Source organism: Pelodiscus sinensis, unplaced genomic scaffold, assembly GCF_049634645.1.
Source record: "Pelodiscus sinensis isolate JC-2024 unplaced genomic scaffold, ASM4963464v1 ctg56, whole genome shotgun sequence".
Lineage (NCBI taxonomy): Eukaryota > Metazoa > Chordata > Testudines > Trionychidae > Pelodiscus > Pelodiscus sinensis.
The window spans coordinates 482352-497917 of record NW_027465934.1 but is presented as its reverse complement, the minus strand read 5'-3'; the positions used below and the strand labels follow the sequence as shown (position 1 = coordinate 497917).

Sequence of the window (15566 nt, the reverse complement as noted above, 5' to 3'; positions counted from 1 at the left end):
TTAAAAGATAGCTGCCCGCGCAGACCAGCTTCCTGCCGCCCAGCACCGCTGCCTCTGATACAGAGGCAGCAGGCGCAGGGTGGCAGCAGGCCCTGTCTGCAGGCAAGATGGAGCGGACAGGGGCTGCCTCCTGGAGCACCCTCTGCCTACAGTTGGCCCAGGCTTGCTGTGGACAGAGGCTGCTCAGTGAGATGTGGAGCAGCCACTGCCTCAGGCAGATGTGCTTCGTGGCAGCCTCCCCAGCTCTCCTCCCCACATCCTCTCTCTGACAGAGGCAGCAGCACGGGAGGGGGAAGCAGGTAGCACTCCCTAGACAGTGCTGGGCGAAACCGGCCTTTAAGCCAGCTCCTCCCCCAACCCCCCACCATTTGCTATCTCTGATACAGAGGCAGCAAGGGGGGGAAATGCAAGTAGTCAACTAGATTAACAGATACAACTAGGTTTATCGTTAGTCGACAATTCGCTTACATCCCTTGTCCAGACTCAAGTTCTGGACTCAGAAGGAAGGTGTGGGTCTCCATCTTTAGAGATATTTAAGAGCAGGTTAGATAAACATCTGCCAGAGATGGTCTAGATGGTGGCTGGCCCTGTCATAAGTGCAGGGAACTGGACTTTATGACCTACCAAGGTCCCTTCCAGTGCTAGTATTCTGCAAATCTATGACATTACTCAAGCCCTCTCTAAAAAGCTTGCCATAGTTCTCCAGAAAACAGAAAAGAGTAGATCCAATATTTTTAGTTTAAAAATACACGAGAAAAAAAACTCAGCAATTGTCCAGGACATTATATATCATGAGACATCAACACAAGAAAAAAGTAGTAGTTACTTCATAGTTTGCCTTTAACCATTTATTTTGCTTTGAAGCATTAAGATGAGGTAACTGGATGAGGTAAGATAAGGTAACCTGTAACCGGAGATTCTTCAAAATGCATGGTACCTTTCTGTGTTCCACTGAGGGTTACACATATGCACCATTCACACCAAGTCAGAGAATTTGAAAGTTGGGTCCGTTTGTCCACATATGCACTCTGTATAAGGACTCTGTGCTTCCATCCAAGGTGATAAAGGGCATGACATATTGACAGTATCTTCCAGTTCCTTCTCCACCAGGAATCTGACAGCGCGGAAGGCAGCCAGGAAGTAGAACAAAATAAACATCACAAAGAAATCTCCAGTTACAGCTAAGTAATCTCCTCTTCTTCTATGGCATTCCACTGAAGGTTATTAACAAGCAGGAACTAACTTGGAGGAAGATGCAAGGATGAAGATGGAATGACTGTGTGGAGAACTACCATCCAGAAGGACGCAACTGCCACAAAGTCCTGCACCAAGGCACACTGTGGTAGAGGTTTGTACAGAGCTCCATATGGCTACTCTACATATGCAGGGAGTGTAGTGTCATAGTCTAAGCTCCGGTGGAGTCAGTGCACATCCTTGTTGGGGAAAAGACAGGCCCAAGAGCTGGTTGCACAATTTAAAGCTATCATAAATCCACTTGGAAATTCTCTGGGGGAGATAGCAAGTCCCCTAAGTCTCTGCTACTGCAAGACATAGCCATGGGGACCTTTGTGATTGGTTTATTTTCTACAGGTAGAAGACCAGGGCTAAGATGGATGTTGAGGGAATGGAGGGGACATTTTTCTGCAGATGCATGCTGTTTCAGAAAGAAAATAAGTAAATGGATTGGTTGATGTGAAACTAGAAGACCACCTCTGGTAAAAAAAAAAAAAAATTGAGTGTAAACATAGGGAGACCTCAACCTTGTGGAACATTGTGAAAGGTGATTCCACCACCATAGCTCTGAGTTTACCAATTCTTCTCACGAAGTGTCAGCAGCAAGAAAGACGACTTTCATGGAAAGGAGGGACACAGAGCACAACATTAATGGCTCAAAAAAAGGGCTTTGTTAAAACCGAGAGAACGAGACTGATGTTCCATTGAATCTGTATATTCTATTTTTGTGCACACATCAGTTAGAAATATGAAGCGTAAATCCGGTTTTAACTCTGAATGTGTTAATTAAGGCCATTAGGGATACTTTAGGAACATAATGGCTCAGCACTCAAACCAATGACCTGTGAATAGGGATGTTTCGGGGAGCAGCTCTCCCTCCTCAGGGGCCATGAACAGGAGCTGTAGCCATGGCCTTGAAGAAGGTATCCTCCACATCTACTACAGACTGGAAGGTAGTTCTGGCAATGAGCTTCCAGTCACATAAACAACCATATTTTTAGGGAAAGTTATATAAGCAAATTCCTTGACTTCACTGTTAGAGAAGAAACAGGTGACCCAGGAGCAGATGGGGTAAACAGAACCAATTTATTGCACCCACACAATAAAGCGATTCCGTTTACCCCATCTGCTCCTGAGTTGCCTGTTTCTTCTCTAACATCTGGTGTCACAAACAGGATACAAAACTAGAAAAGGGCCCATTTTACATCAGAATGGCTGCAAAGAAACCAAGTCGTCTTTCCCTATAACAGTGTCCCTCTATAGCAGTGGTCTCCAACCTTTTTACACTCAAGATCACTTTTTAAATCTCTGAACAGGCGAAGATCTACTGCCCCGCCCCTTCTTTGAAGCTCCGCCCCTTACGTGAAGCCCTGCCCTCTGTATTCTCCTCCTGTCCGTCACTTGCTATCCCCAGCCCTTACTTACACACTCTAATAAACAGTTTATTTTTAAATTATGCGATGTATAAAATTAAAATCACGTGTTTATAGTTATGAAATAAATGGTCTGTTTTTTATTCATGCTATTTAAATCTAAAATGAAGCATTTATAATAATACATTTTGTGGGGACAGAGTTCTGCGGCTGGGGGAACGGGGGAGGGAACAGGGTGCTGGGAGGACAGAGGACAGGGTTCTGCAGCAGGGGACAGAGTGCCAGTTGGGACAGGTTTCTGCAGCTGGGAACAGGGGAGTGGGAACAGAAGTCTGTGGCTGGAGAAAGGGGACAGAGTTCGGGAAGTGGGGACAGGGGAGTGGGGACAGAATTCTGTGGCTGGGGACAGGGGAGTAGGGACAGAGTTCGGAGAGTGGGATACCAGTGGAGGCAGAGAGTCCCCTGTATCTGCCTCTTCCCAGGATTCCCCACCCCCAAGGGAAACCAGCGCATGCCTGCCCCGGGGCTGACCTCCCCCCCCCCCCCCGGCGCAGGGCAGCTCAGCGCACGCACACGCGCCTGCTCCGGGGCCAACCCCCGCTGGTGCAGAGAAGCCCTGCACACACCTGACCCGGGGCTGACCGCCTGGCGCTCACGCCTCCCCCGGGGCTGACTCACCCCTCTTGTGCGGTGCAGGGAGCAGCTAGCACTACTTCCGGAATCTCTGGAAGTGGTGCTAAGCTGCAGGACTTCTGTCCATCCCCAGGAAGCCGACTCTACCTCCATTTTCACTTGAGGTAAGTAGTGGGGCTTCTCGGGGTGGGAGGGAAATGGGGGCGGGGCAAACAGGATGCCTCGCGATCGACTGATCGAGGCCTCGCAATTGACCAGTCGATCGCGAATAATCTGTTGGTGACCACGGCTCTATAACATTTACACAACAGCTCAATTCCCCCCAGATTCTGCAAAGTTAACTTCTCACTCACTTTTATTCCTTAAATCATTTGCTTAATCTCCCAAAATGATACTTCCAATAGATCACAGGGATATGAATTCCCTATTACCCCTCTCACCAAGCCCACCCCCAGCCAGTTTTACAGTTCATTTGTCGCGTACCAGCTTGTCTGGGCCTGATCCTTTTTTCCTCTGTGTCCTTCTCTTAGAAATCAGTTGTTTGGGGGCCCACACCCTATATGGAAGCCATACTTAGTCAATAATGCTTGATAATTTACTATCCTGAATTGTAAACTGAAGAAAGAGCAGACTTTCTACCCTAAAAGATCTAGATATTTCCCTTCCCTATCAACAGGTATAGATCAAATATGTTACGGCTTTGCACTTTCTGAGACAGCTAAGACTACTCTAGCATTCAGTGCTGGATGGGAGAAAAGGAATTCAGACCCTTTGGCCAGAACACAGTGGTGTTTCTCCACTCCTTCAGGAGCAGACATGCATGTGGCAGGGATATGCCTGTCTGTCTCCAGTATGAATTCATTAATCATTAAAGCTATTCTTGCTTGTCCTGAGATGTGAGGACTATCCAGAAGCTCATGATGACAATCTTCAAACTCTTATAATGCACATTGGAAAAAATAACCCCAACTATATGTACAGTATGATGGGGGCTAATTTGGCTACGACAAATCATAAAAGAGATCTTGGAGTTATCATGGATAGTGCTCTGAAAACTTCCACATAGTGTGCAGCGGCGGTCAAAAAGGCAAATAGGATGCTAGGAATTATTAAGAAAGGGATAGAAAATAAGACCCAGAATATCTTACTGCCCCTGTATAAAACTATGGTACGCCCACATTTTGAATACTGTGTACAGATGTGGTCTCCTCACCTCAAAAAAGATATTTTGGCCTTGGAAAGGGTTCAGAAAAGGGCAACTAAAATGATTAGGGGTTTGGAACGGGTCCCATATGAGGAGAGGTTAAAGCAACTGGGACTTTTCAGTTTAGAAAAGAGGAGACTGAGGGGGGATATGATAGAGATATATAAAATCATGAGTGGTGTGGACAGGGTGAATAAAGAAAAGTTATTTATTAGTTCCCATAATAGAAGAACTAGAGGACACCAAATGAAATTAATGGGTAGCAGGTTTAAAACTAATAAAAGAAAGTTCTTCTTCACATAGCGCATAGTCAACCTGTGGAACTCCTTGCCAGAGGAGGCTGTGAAGGCTAGGACTATAACTGAGTTTAAAGAGAAGCTAGATAATTTCATGGAGGTTAGGTCCATAAAAGGCTATTAGCCAGGGGATAGAAATGGTGTCCCTGGCCTCTGTTTGTCAGAGGCTGAAGAAGGATGGCAGGAGACAAATCGCTTGATCATTGTCTTCGGTCCACCCCCTCTGGGACACTTGGTGCTGGCCACTGTTGGCAGACAGGCTACTGGGCTAGATGGACCTTTGGTGTGACCCAGTACGGCCATTCTTATGTTCTAATCAAACTGGAACTTCCACGTAACACTCCACACAAAAGTTCCTGGAATTATCAGAAATTCTCCAGTGGAGAAAAGAGTGATGCAGCCACACCTTACCTGGAAAGCAGGGACGCAATCTTGCTGGTTTCAGCAGAACCACTAAGATAGGCCATAATGTTTTTCCTCTGCTATCAAATCTGTGGGCCTGCTGAAAGGATCCCTCAAGGGGGAAGGAGGTGACTGTTTTTTCACAGATCAGATGGATCCCAAAGGGGGAATATTGTTCCTTAATGTGTCCAATAGGCCTGATTCACTGAAGATGGTGCGCATTCTCATGGCATAAGTTACAAGTTGCTGAGAAGGTATTTTTTGTCATGGACATGTTGGTCTCTGGAACGATGCACAGGAATGGTATGGAAAGGGCTGTTCTTCCTCCGGTACCAATTTATCAGAAGAGGAAAAGAAAGACTCTGTTTCAACTGGAGATAATGACAGAGCCAACAGGAAAGTGTAGAGGACAAGCATGACTAATGATGTACTATGCACTGTAAGCACATCCCGTGGTGGGGATCTGATGTCTCTCCATTATGTTCATCACTTTTACAAGAGTATTATAAATTGTGCACAAAATATGCCTTGTGAGGTATCATTTGCAAGATCAATCTGTCGAACGTTATTACCCTAATAAAACACCTGTATTAATATTGCATGCAGCGTTACAGGAATCTTACTGTATAACATTAGTGAAACAGCGTCCAGTTAGAAAAACAGGCCCAAATCAGTTTTTCAGAGGGAAGAGACACCTTGATGGCCAAGCCAGGTAACAACATAATCAAATGAACTATTACGGGCTGTAACCTAGTTAGGCAGCCATTCTGTGACAGGAAGAATGATGTGAGCAAAAACTTTGCATACTGACAATGAAACAGCTAGAAGTTCCATGTAAACAGACTGTCACCTGAAAGCCACACGGAGATAATCTTCAAAGAGGGGAGAATAGTATAGGAATAGGAGAGAGACAGACACAGACACACACACACACACACACAATCCATCTCTCTCTTCCCATCTGTACTCACAATAGCTACAATACCTGAAAGACAAAATCAGCATAACTGAACTCAGAGAGACTTTTCAGCCCGAATGGACTACAGTAAGCTTACAGTAAGTGTCATGGGGCGGTCCTCTCTTCTCTCGCCTGGGGGGTAGGATCTCCAGACTTTGGGCTGAGTCAGCAATACACACCGTGCAACCAGAAAAAACCCCTGTCGTAAAACCCCTCGCCTCAGAACTGGATAGCCTAATGGCCTGAATCAACGTGGGGCCCTTTAAAGCAGAGAGGATAGGCCGACTAAGACCAAGTCAGTACATTTAAGTCTGACAGCCCAATGGCCAGACAGCCCAATGGCCAGAGTCAGTAAACTGAACTTAAGGCTGGCCTTTTACTGTAATGCTGGAGAGCTGACTGAGCAAAGTCACAAAGGGAGGGCAGGGGGGAACCCAGGCCCACCCTACTCCACTGAGTCCCAGCCCAGGGCCCTGAGAGTGGCCGAATGGTCCACCACTCCCTCAGCAGGGAATCTGTCCAAAACACGCCAACATTCTCTGGGTGGGAGAGGCTGCTCCTGCACCCTCCCGGCCGCTTCCTACCAGATCCAATGGGTCAGTGTCCCACATAGCAGCTGGGTCCTCTGGCTCCTTGTGGTCCACGTATCCCTGGGAACCTGCGGAGGTTGTGTCCTAGCTGTCATCAGGGCCGCTGCTGTTCTTGGCTCGGGCGGCTGGCTGCTGCTGCTCAGGAGCTACAAACAGAGGTCCTTCTCCTCCGCCAACCAGCCCAGACTGAGCCTCTCCCCAGGCTTTTATACCTGGGCTACAGTCTGAGCATGCCCAACAGAACTGCGGGGGAGGGCTCCTTCAGCCAGGATAGCCTGGCTAAACTCTGCTTGTTCAGTGCAGGGCTGGTACACCCAGTCACAGTGAGAAAAACTGTATTGCCTTTAAGCTACCATCCTTAACAAGCTACATAATTAACTTGCATTTAATCCTTTTATTTCCTTTGTAACCAATTCTGACTTTCATGCCTCATCACTTGTAATCATTTAAAATCTGCCTTTCTGTAGATAAACTTGTATTAGTTTTATCTAAATCCACGTGTGTTTAGATTCAAGAGTTTAGGAATCTTCACTTTAGTTAACAGTCTCTGCATATCATTTTCCTCTGATGAAATGATAGGCATTCTGTGAGCTTGCATTTACCAGTACAATGCTGGGCAGTACAAAAGTTTCAGAAGCGTAGCCATATTAGTGTGTAATAGAAAAAACTTAACAATTAATAGTCTTGCAGCACTTTAGAGATTAGCAAAACATGTAGATGGTATCCTGAGCTTTCATGGACACAACCCACTTCTTCAGGGAATATGGGGAAAGGGAAAAGAATAGTCAATTAGAGTTTCCATACTAAATGAAGCTGAGAGAGAGGGTTCCCTCAAGTACCTGGTGTTTGGCTTTTTATGTCTTTTGGATGTATGTAGCAGGTAATCCAATCAAGGTTTTTATTTTTGTAGGTATCCAACTTGTAAATTCTGTAAAAATTCTTGTAAAAACTTCTGAATGTTACCTTTTCAAATATCTGATTTGTGTCCATTATCCTGTGTCACAGACAGAGTCCAGTTTGGCCAATATCCATGGCAGAGGAGCATTACTGGCACTTAATGGCATAGATCCCATTGGTGGATGTGCAGTTATATGAGCCTCTGATGTGGTGGTTTATGTGGTCAGGGCCTGTGATGATGTCGCTTGTATCAATGTGTGGACAGAGTTGGCACTGGAGTTGACTGCAGGGGTGAGTTCCAGGAAGAGTATGATGGAGGTGTGTTGCATGGTTGCTGGAAAGAATTTGTTTGAGGTTAGGGGGGCTGTATGTAAGCAAGGACTGGCCTGTCCCCCACCTGTGAGTGAGGGGTCATTTTCCAAGATAGGTTGTAGATTGCTGATAATTTGCTGGAAGGGTTTAAGTTGGGGGCTGTAGGTGATGACAAATGGAGTTCTGTTTTTTTTGTAGGGCCTATCTTGAAGAAGCTGATGGCTGGGTACTCTTCTGGCTCTGTCAATCAGTTTTTTCACTTCTCCGGGTGGGTATTTCCGTTTTAAAGAATGCTTTATATAGATCCTATAGGTGTTTGTCTCCGTCTGTAGGATTGGAGCAAATCCAGTTGTATCTTATGGCCTGGCTATAAACAATTGATTGGGAAATGTGTCTTTGATGGAGGCTAGAGGCATGCAGGTAAGTGTAACAGTCAACAGGTTTCTGGTATAAGGTGGTGGAAATGCGTCCATCGTGTAATTGTACTGTAATGTCAAGGAAGTGGATCTCGTGTGTGGACTACTGCAGGCTAAGGTTGATTGTGGGGTGGAATCCCTGTGGAATTCTTCCAGGATCTCCATATGATGAAAATGTCATCAGTGTAGCCAAGTAGAGTAAGGCTGCTAGGGGGCGAGAGCTGAGGAAACGTTCAAGGTCATAAAGATACTGGCATATTGTGGGGCCATGCAGGAGCTCATGGCTGGACTGCTGACTTAAAAGATATAGATTGCCCCCAAATTGGAAATAGTTGCTCAGTTTATGGGAGACATTGGCTACAAACCCACTGAGCAAGGTCTCAACAACACAAATTCTGAATTTGGCCTAGCCACTATTCCATTCTTGCAGGGGCAAGGGGAACCACGGGGCTAAACCTGAGTGGTGCTGCAGCCCCATATACCAGGCTGCAACCCCTGGAGCAGGGAGCTGGGCCCAACCCTGTGGAGCAAAAGCCACTGCTGCAGAATGAGTGCTGGGTGAACTCCATCACCACCACCCCCTTTGGAGCCTCCCCTCTGTACCAGGTAAGGGTTAGGAATGCAGTATCAAGTGCTTGTGTGTAATGGTGGATCACAAAAAAAACAAAAAAGACCAGGGATGTAAATGGTTAACCAGTAAACTTCATCCTTAATGGGTCAGGCTTACTGATTACAGTTAACTGGTGAGGGATGGAGCAATCCCACCCCGCAGGATTTTACATCTCTAGTCTCCACATTCATGTTATGGCCCTATGTCTTATTTACTGTGTGCCGTCCACATTCTATAGGAGTATGGAATGGATTTAATTATGATCTCTGCTGTTGAACTTATCACTGTAGGATCAGTGTGCCTTGAATTCATTCACGTTTGTATCTTTACAGCACCCCTGTGAAATAAGGAGGTATCATTTCTATAACTAGGGGGTGCAAAAGGTGAGTTCAGATTCTTTCACACTTTTGTGAGCATCCCTAAAAAAAAAACATGCAGCTGGTGGGTTGCATTAGTAAAATGTTTGGAAACCACTGATCTAGCTCATCAGCTCAGACAGTTTTGATCCGCTAATAATTTGGTGACCTGTGTGAAATTAGTAAGTGGCCTCAACTTAATTCCCAATGGACAGATGTTACTTGACAAAAATGCTAAAACACAACTGGAATTAAAATCCTTTACTGGTATCCTCAAGCTAACATGAAATAATGAGCAGTTGCCTCATTCTGAGAGCTCCATGAAGTCTATACCTTGAATCAGGCTGAGATCTTGTGGAAAAAACTGTACAGGATCATATACAGACTGATAAGGCATATACATGTGACAAACTTTAATTATGGTATTTCCTCCTTTTTTGGTATTTAAATTTGCAACCCTGCCGTTTTTTAGCCTAAGGGTATGTCTGCACTACAGAGGGGGTTTTTTTTCAGAAAAACAACCAAACAACTGCAATCGCGTTCTTTTGGGGGGGGGGGAAAAAAAATCGAAAGAACAGAGGGGTTTTTCCAACATTGGTAAAACTCTTTCTACCAGGAAAAACGCCTTTTCCAAAAGAGCTCTTTTGGAAAAAGGCCTGTGTGGACGGGGAAAAAGGAGTTATTTTGATAGAAGAGGAAAGAGGAAAAAGCACAGGTGCCCTGGTGGCCGCTCCACGCATAGTAATCACAGCTTACATGCGAGATGGCGTCCATTCAATGTGGACACTGTCTGTCGAAAGTTTTGGCAGTGTGGACGCTCTCTTTTCAGAATATCTCTTCCGGAAAAGCTTCTTCTGAAAGAAGCCTGCAGTCTAACATAGCCTAATTTTTATGGAATTTTCCAAGCTTTTAAAGAAGTAAACTAAAAAACAAATTCTATAACGTGCACCACACACAGTTTAACTCCTAGGATCTTTAGTACTGCAGCCTAGAACACTACCACTACAGCTGAAGTACTATCATATTGGTTTGTTAGTGAACCAGTTTCTAAAGAGGAATACATCATGCACTGAAACATTGAGCTGTATGTATAGAAGTCACCCTATTTTGCAGCGTGCACATCTGAGCATACAGAAATAGATTCTTTTAGAAAAGCAGCTTAAATGGATTTGGTTTGGGTTTGCCATATTAGAACCCTGGTTTTTACTTCCGCTCTACTAAACGACCTTGTGCCCAGAAACAGTCAACATCACTGGAGGAAGTAAAATTTAAATAGACAGTGTCCTAGCCCTCAGCTTAGTCTGCTTTTTCCAAGTCTAAAGGATATTTTGAAGGAAAAGGACATGCAGGCAGATTCATGCAACTTTATGCAGCTTGGAAAAAGTTACAGTTGGGACTAACTGAAAATTAATGAGCAAATACAGAACAAGTTCTATTGCAAAATACTCTCTCTTGTATCTTGGCCAGATACGCGTAGGTTTTCATGGAAGTAACAACAGTTATGTCTCTTACCTCAAGACCATTATCTGCCAATTTTTTTCTTTTTTTTCCCCCCACCAAACTACAGGACCACTAGAATTTTTCAAATATCTCTGGAACAAATGTTTTCATATTGGCAAAACTACTTTTCCCAAATCTTGTTCTTGGAAACTTAAGGCCAAGATCCACCATGGAAACTTTCAACCAAAACCATCACATTTTGACAGTTATAAGGAACTAAAAACAGGATTATAGCGGGAAGTGTTAGGCAGTCTTACCTGTGATACTACTCTCTCCACCTAGGATGCTGCCATAAAATTGTAAACATGCAAAATTACATATATATAAAGAGTGAGTCAATTACATTAGTTTTTTGCACTAACTCCTATCCCCATTAAACAACATGCACATCTTTTCTAGCTACCAATCTCAAACATTCAGCAACAATCAAGAGCTAAATTATGTCCAAATATTCCCTTAAGCAGGTACAATAATGCCTCCTGAAATTCCAAGTTTCAAGCCTCTCCTCCTTACCTCTTAGCTTCCTCCAAATGACAAAGATATTCATAAGCCACATTCTGACGTCTTCTCTCATCCATTTCCTCTGCAGTCAACCTCTCATTATCCAAGACAGCTGCAAAGAATCAAAAATACTGTCAGTCTGCAACTCACCTGATATGTAGGTAGAGAAGTGACCCGAGTCACATGCAAAAAATACTCAATACACACTAAGGATGTTAAATATCGATTACCTGAATAGTCGATTAATCTCATGAATTCTTATTGGTTAATCAAACATTCTATAGTTCACTGGCCCCAGGCCGGCAGCCAGTGTGCTCCAGCCCCACTGCCGAGGAGCCCTCTGCCACTCTGCTGCTGCCTCTGTATCAGAGGCAACAGTGTGTGGTGCCAGACCAGAGCTGGTCCATGAGGGGAACAAGTTTAAAAACTGGTTAGTCTATAAGGTGCCACAGGACTCCTCGTCACAGTTTAAAAAACAGCTCTCTTCACAGACCAGCTGCCTGTCACCCAACACTGCTGCCTCTGATACAGAGGCAGCAGCCTCTGTCAGAGGAGTGGCTAAGCTCCCAGACTCAGCATGAGCTGGAACTGAGCCAGGCTGCCTGCCAGCCTGGCTCCGAATACACTTTAAATGCAGAGCCGCAGCAGGGTTAGGACCTGGATCCCGCATAAGCCAGGACTGAGCCGGGCTGCTGGCCAGCCTGCTAAGAAATGTACTGAGGGGAGAAATGTGTATTGTCAATAGCATTAACCCCGTGGTCACCAACCAGTAGATTGCGATCTACCAGTAGATCTCAGGGGCTCTAAGAGTAGCTCTTGAGCCCTCTCTGAACTGCGCACCTGCGCAGTACATTTACATTAGATTTCCTCATGTAATGTAGGCGGGGCTTAAAGGAAGGGGTGGGTAGAAGTAGATCTTCGCCTGTTCTGAGACTTAAAAAGTGATCTTGGGTGTAAAAAGGCTGGAGACCACTGCGTTAACCTATAAGCTTTTGAATATCGGTTAATTAACTACACTATTACATCCCTAGTGCACACAGCATATTCTCTATTATTATTTGGCTTACAATACTGTATAGAGGCTATAGAGAGCCAATTGTGCTAGCACTATACAAACATATAGCAGGAGTGGCCAAACTTACTGACCCTCCGAGTCGCATATAACGATCTTCAAAAGTTCAAGAGGTACAAGACACACACAACCTGCCAGGATATAGGGCTTCTTCCCAATGCTCCCCCACTGCCATTGGGCAAAAGCCTCTAGTCCCACCACTCTGCCCAGTCTTGTAGGTGAAGAATAGGGTAGGGGTGTTAAATGGTAAGCATATTGGTAAGCAGGAGATTTACTGGTATGCTAACCAGTTAATCCATCCTTATGAGCAAACTCTTGGGGCAGCCAGCCACACTGGGCTGGAGCAGCCCCAACGGGCAGGAATTTGGGTCTCCGTGGCCACGGCCTGGCCAAGCAGAGGGCCAGGCAGCAGGACCCAAGTCAAAACAGCTAACCGGTTAAGCGCTCTTGTTTAATTGGTGAACCATTTTAACATCCCTAGAATGGGGGCGGTATGGGAGGGGCTCCGGGAGCCACACTTTAACAGTGGAAGAGCCACATGGGCTGGCTCATAAGCCATACTTTGCTATGCTTGACAGAGTAAGATTGAGTCCCCAAACAAAAGAGCTTACAATATAATTAGACAAGACAAATAGTGGAAGGAGAAACAAAGCAGAGTGGGCTCGTGGTTTATTTAAGGTCGTACAACCTTAATGACAGAACCAGAAAAAAAAACACAGGAATCCTGATTCCCTGTCTAATCCCTTCTCTACTAGACCACAATGCGACACTGCTCTTATTCACCATAACTCCATGCTATAACAAACTAGGGATGTTAAATTTTGATTAATCAGCTAATCGAGTAATCAAAGGAATTTCCATTGATTATCTGAGAAGGGGCATGCTCACTATTTAACTGTCTCTCTCCCTTAGAAATGTACAAGAGCCACCCATGGTTCTGGAGAGACACAGCAGGTTCTCTTTTCCTCTCTCCCTTTGAAACGTACAGGAGGTATCCCAGGCTCTTGCATATTTCAAAGGGAGAGAGGCAGCAGGAACCCACACCAGCAGAGAGCAAAGCAGTCCCCACTGGTACAGGTTCCCCATGCTTTTTCCTTTGAAATGTACAAGAGTTGTCTGCGGCTCTTGTACATTCCAAAAGGAGAGGCGTAGCAGTGGAACTGGCACAAGCAAGACTAGTGGTCCCCAACACGGTGCCCGTGGGTGACATGGTGCCCGCGGGGGCATTTGTGTGCGCCCGCAAAGTGCTCAAGGCTGGCCTGGCCCCGGGCACGTGGCGCATGCATGGTGCTGGAGCTGGCCCCGGGCGCATGGTGAGCGCCGCTGATTGGCCGCCCGTGCTCTGGGCACGCGGCGCTTGGACGGGGGGTGCCAACCTCGGGTGCGCGGCACTTGCAAGGGAGCTCCGGCCCCGGGAGCGCGGCGCAGGGAGGGGGCACCGGCCCCGGGCGCGTGGCGCAGGAAGGGGGCAGCGCCAGCCCCAGGGGCGTGGCCCTTGGAGGGGGACCCCTTGAAGAGGCAGCAAGGGGAAGGGAAGCAACTAGTTGAGTTCCTACTTGACTACCCGGTAAGCATTTGCTTATCAGGTAGTCGACTAGTCGCTTACATCCCTGTAACAAATTGAATTAAACCTGGGTCCAAGTTTTCATTGTCCTGATGGCCAAATCAACCTGCCCATTACAAAATAAATGAAATGAAGTAATTGAAAAATTACTCCTATACCTATCTTATAGAACTGGAAGGGACCTTTAGAGGTCATTGAGTCCAGTCCCCTGCCCTTGTGGCAGGACCAAGTATGATCCCTGACAGATACACCCCAAATAGCCCCCTCAAGGACTGAACTCACAACCCTGGGCTTAGCAAGCAATGCTCAAACCACTGAGCTATCCCTTCCCCCTCCTCTTTTTCTCATCGACACAGACATAACTCATCTTGTCAACCCCACCATTTACCTCACCGACTCCATCCCATCCACTGAGCTCCCTTATTTTCTCCAATATCCTTTCACTCTCTAGTTCTTTCCCCACACAATACAACTGCTCTATCTTATCTCTAAGATTAATGAATGCAGTATCTACAGTCCTTGTATAACATTCACAGAACACTAGAACTAGAAGGGACCTCGAGAGGTTGAATACAGTCCCGTCCTCATGGCAGGACCAAGCACCATCTAGACAATCCTGGATAGATGTCGGTCTAATCTGCTCTTAAATGTTTCCAGAGATGGAGATTCCACGACCTCCCTAGGCAATTTATTCCAGTGTTTAACCACCCTGACAGTTCAGAAGTTTTTCCTAATGTCCAACCTAAACCTCCCTTGCTGCAAATTTAGAGCCTATTGCTTCTTGTCCCATCCTCCGAGGCCAAGGAGAACAATGTATCTCCTTCTTCCTTGTAAAATCCGCATAGATACTTGAAAACCGCTATCATGTATCCTCTCAGTCTTGTCTTTTCTAAGCTAAACAAGTTCAGTTCTTTCAATCTTCCCGCATAGGTCATGTTTTCTAAACTTTTAATAATTTTTGTCGCTCTTCGCTGGACCTTCTCCAATTCTCCTCATCTTTCTTGAAATGCAGTGCCCAGAACTGGACATAATACTCCAATCGAGGCCTAATCAGCACACAGTGGAGTGGAAGAATGTCTTCGTGTGTTTTGCTCACAACACTCCTAATCAGTGCATCCCAGAATCATATTTGCTTTTTTTGCAACAGCATCACACTGTTGACTCATATTTCTGTTGTGGTCCATTATGACCCTTAGATCCCTTTCTGCAGAACTCCTTCCTAGACAGTCACTTCCCATTCTGTCTGTGTGAAACTGATTGTTCTTTTGTAGGTGGAGTACTTTGCATTTGTCCTTATTAAACTTCATCATATTTACCTCAGATCATTTTCTCCAATTTGTTCAGATCATTCTGAATTATGACTCTATACTCCAAAGCACTTGCAACACTCAAGACAGTTGAGACCAAAGCAGACTGTGAAGAGCTTCAAAAAGATCTCACCAAACTAAATGATTAGGCAACAAAATGGCAACTGAAATTTAAGACTGATAAATGTAAAGTAATGCACATTGGAAAAATCATCCCAACTAGACATACATTATGATGTGGATTAATTTGATTACAACTATTCAAGAGAGATCTTGTGGATAGTGGGAAAAAGGAGTTCTCTTGTGGTAGAAGGATCCAAGGAAAACTCTTCTTGTGTTAAA

General features: G+C 45.4%; 1 protein-coding gene across 3 annotated transcripts in view; it reads right to left on the bottom strand.

Annotated features, from left to right (window-relative positions):
- LOC102458593 (ras GTPase-activating-like protein IQGAP1) overlaps positions 1-15566 on the bottom strand; it is a 564033-nt gene that overhangs the window by 220717 nt on the left and 327750 nt on the right. For all 3 annotated transcript variants that reach the window (XM_075916962.1, XM_075916963.1, XM_075916961.1), the window contains one exon: positions 11294-11393. In XM_075916962.1, the coding sequence (XP_075773077.1) occupies positions 11294-11393 (100 nt within the window). The remainder of the gene's footprint in view (positions 1-11293; positions 11394-15566) is intronic.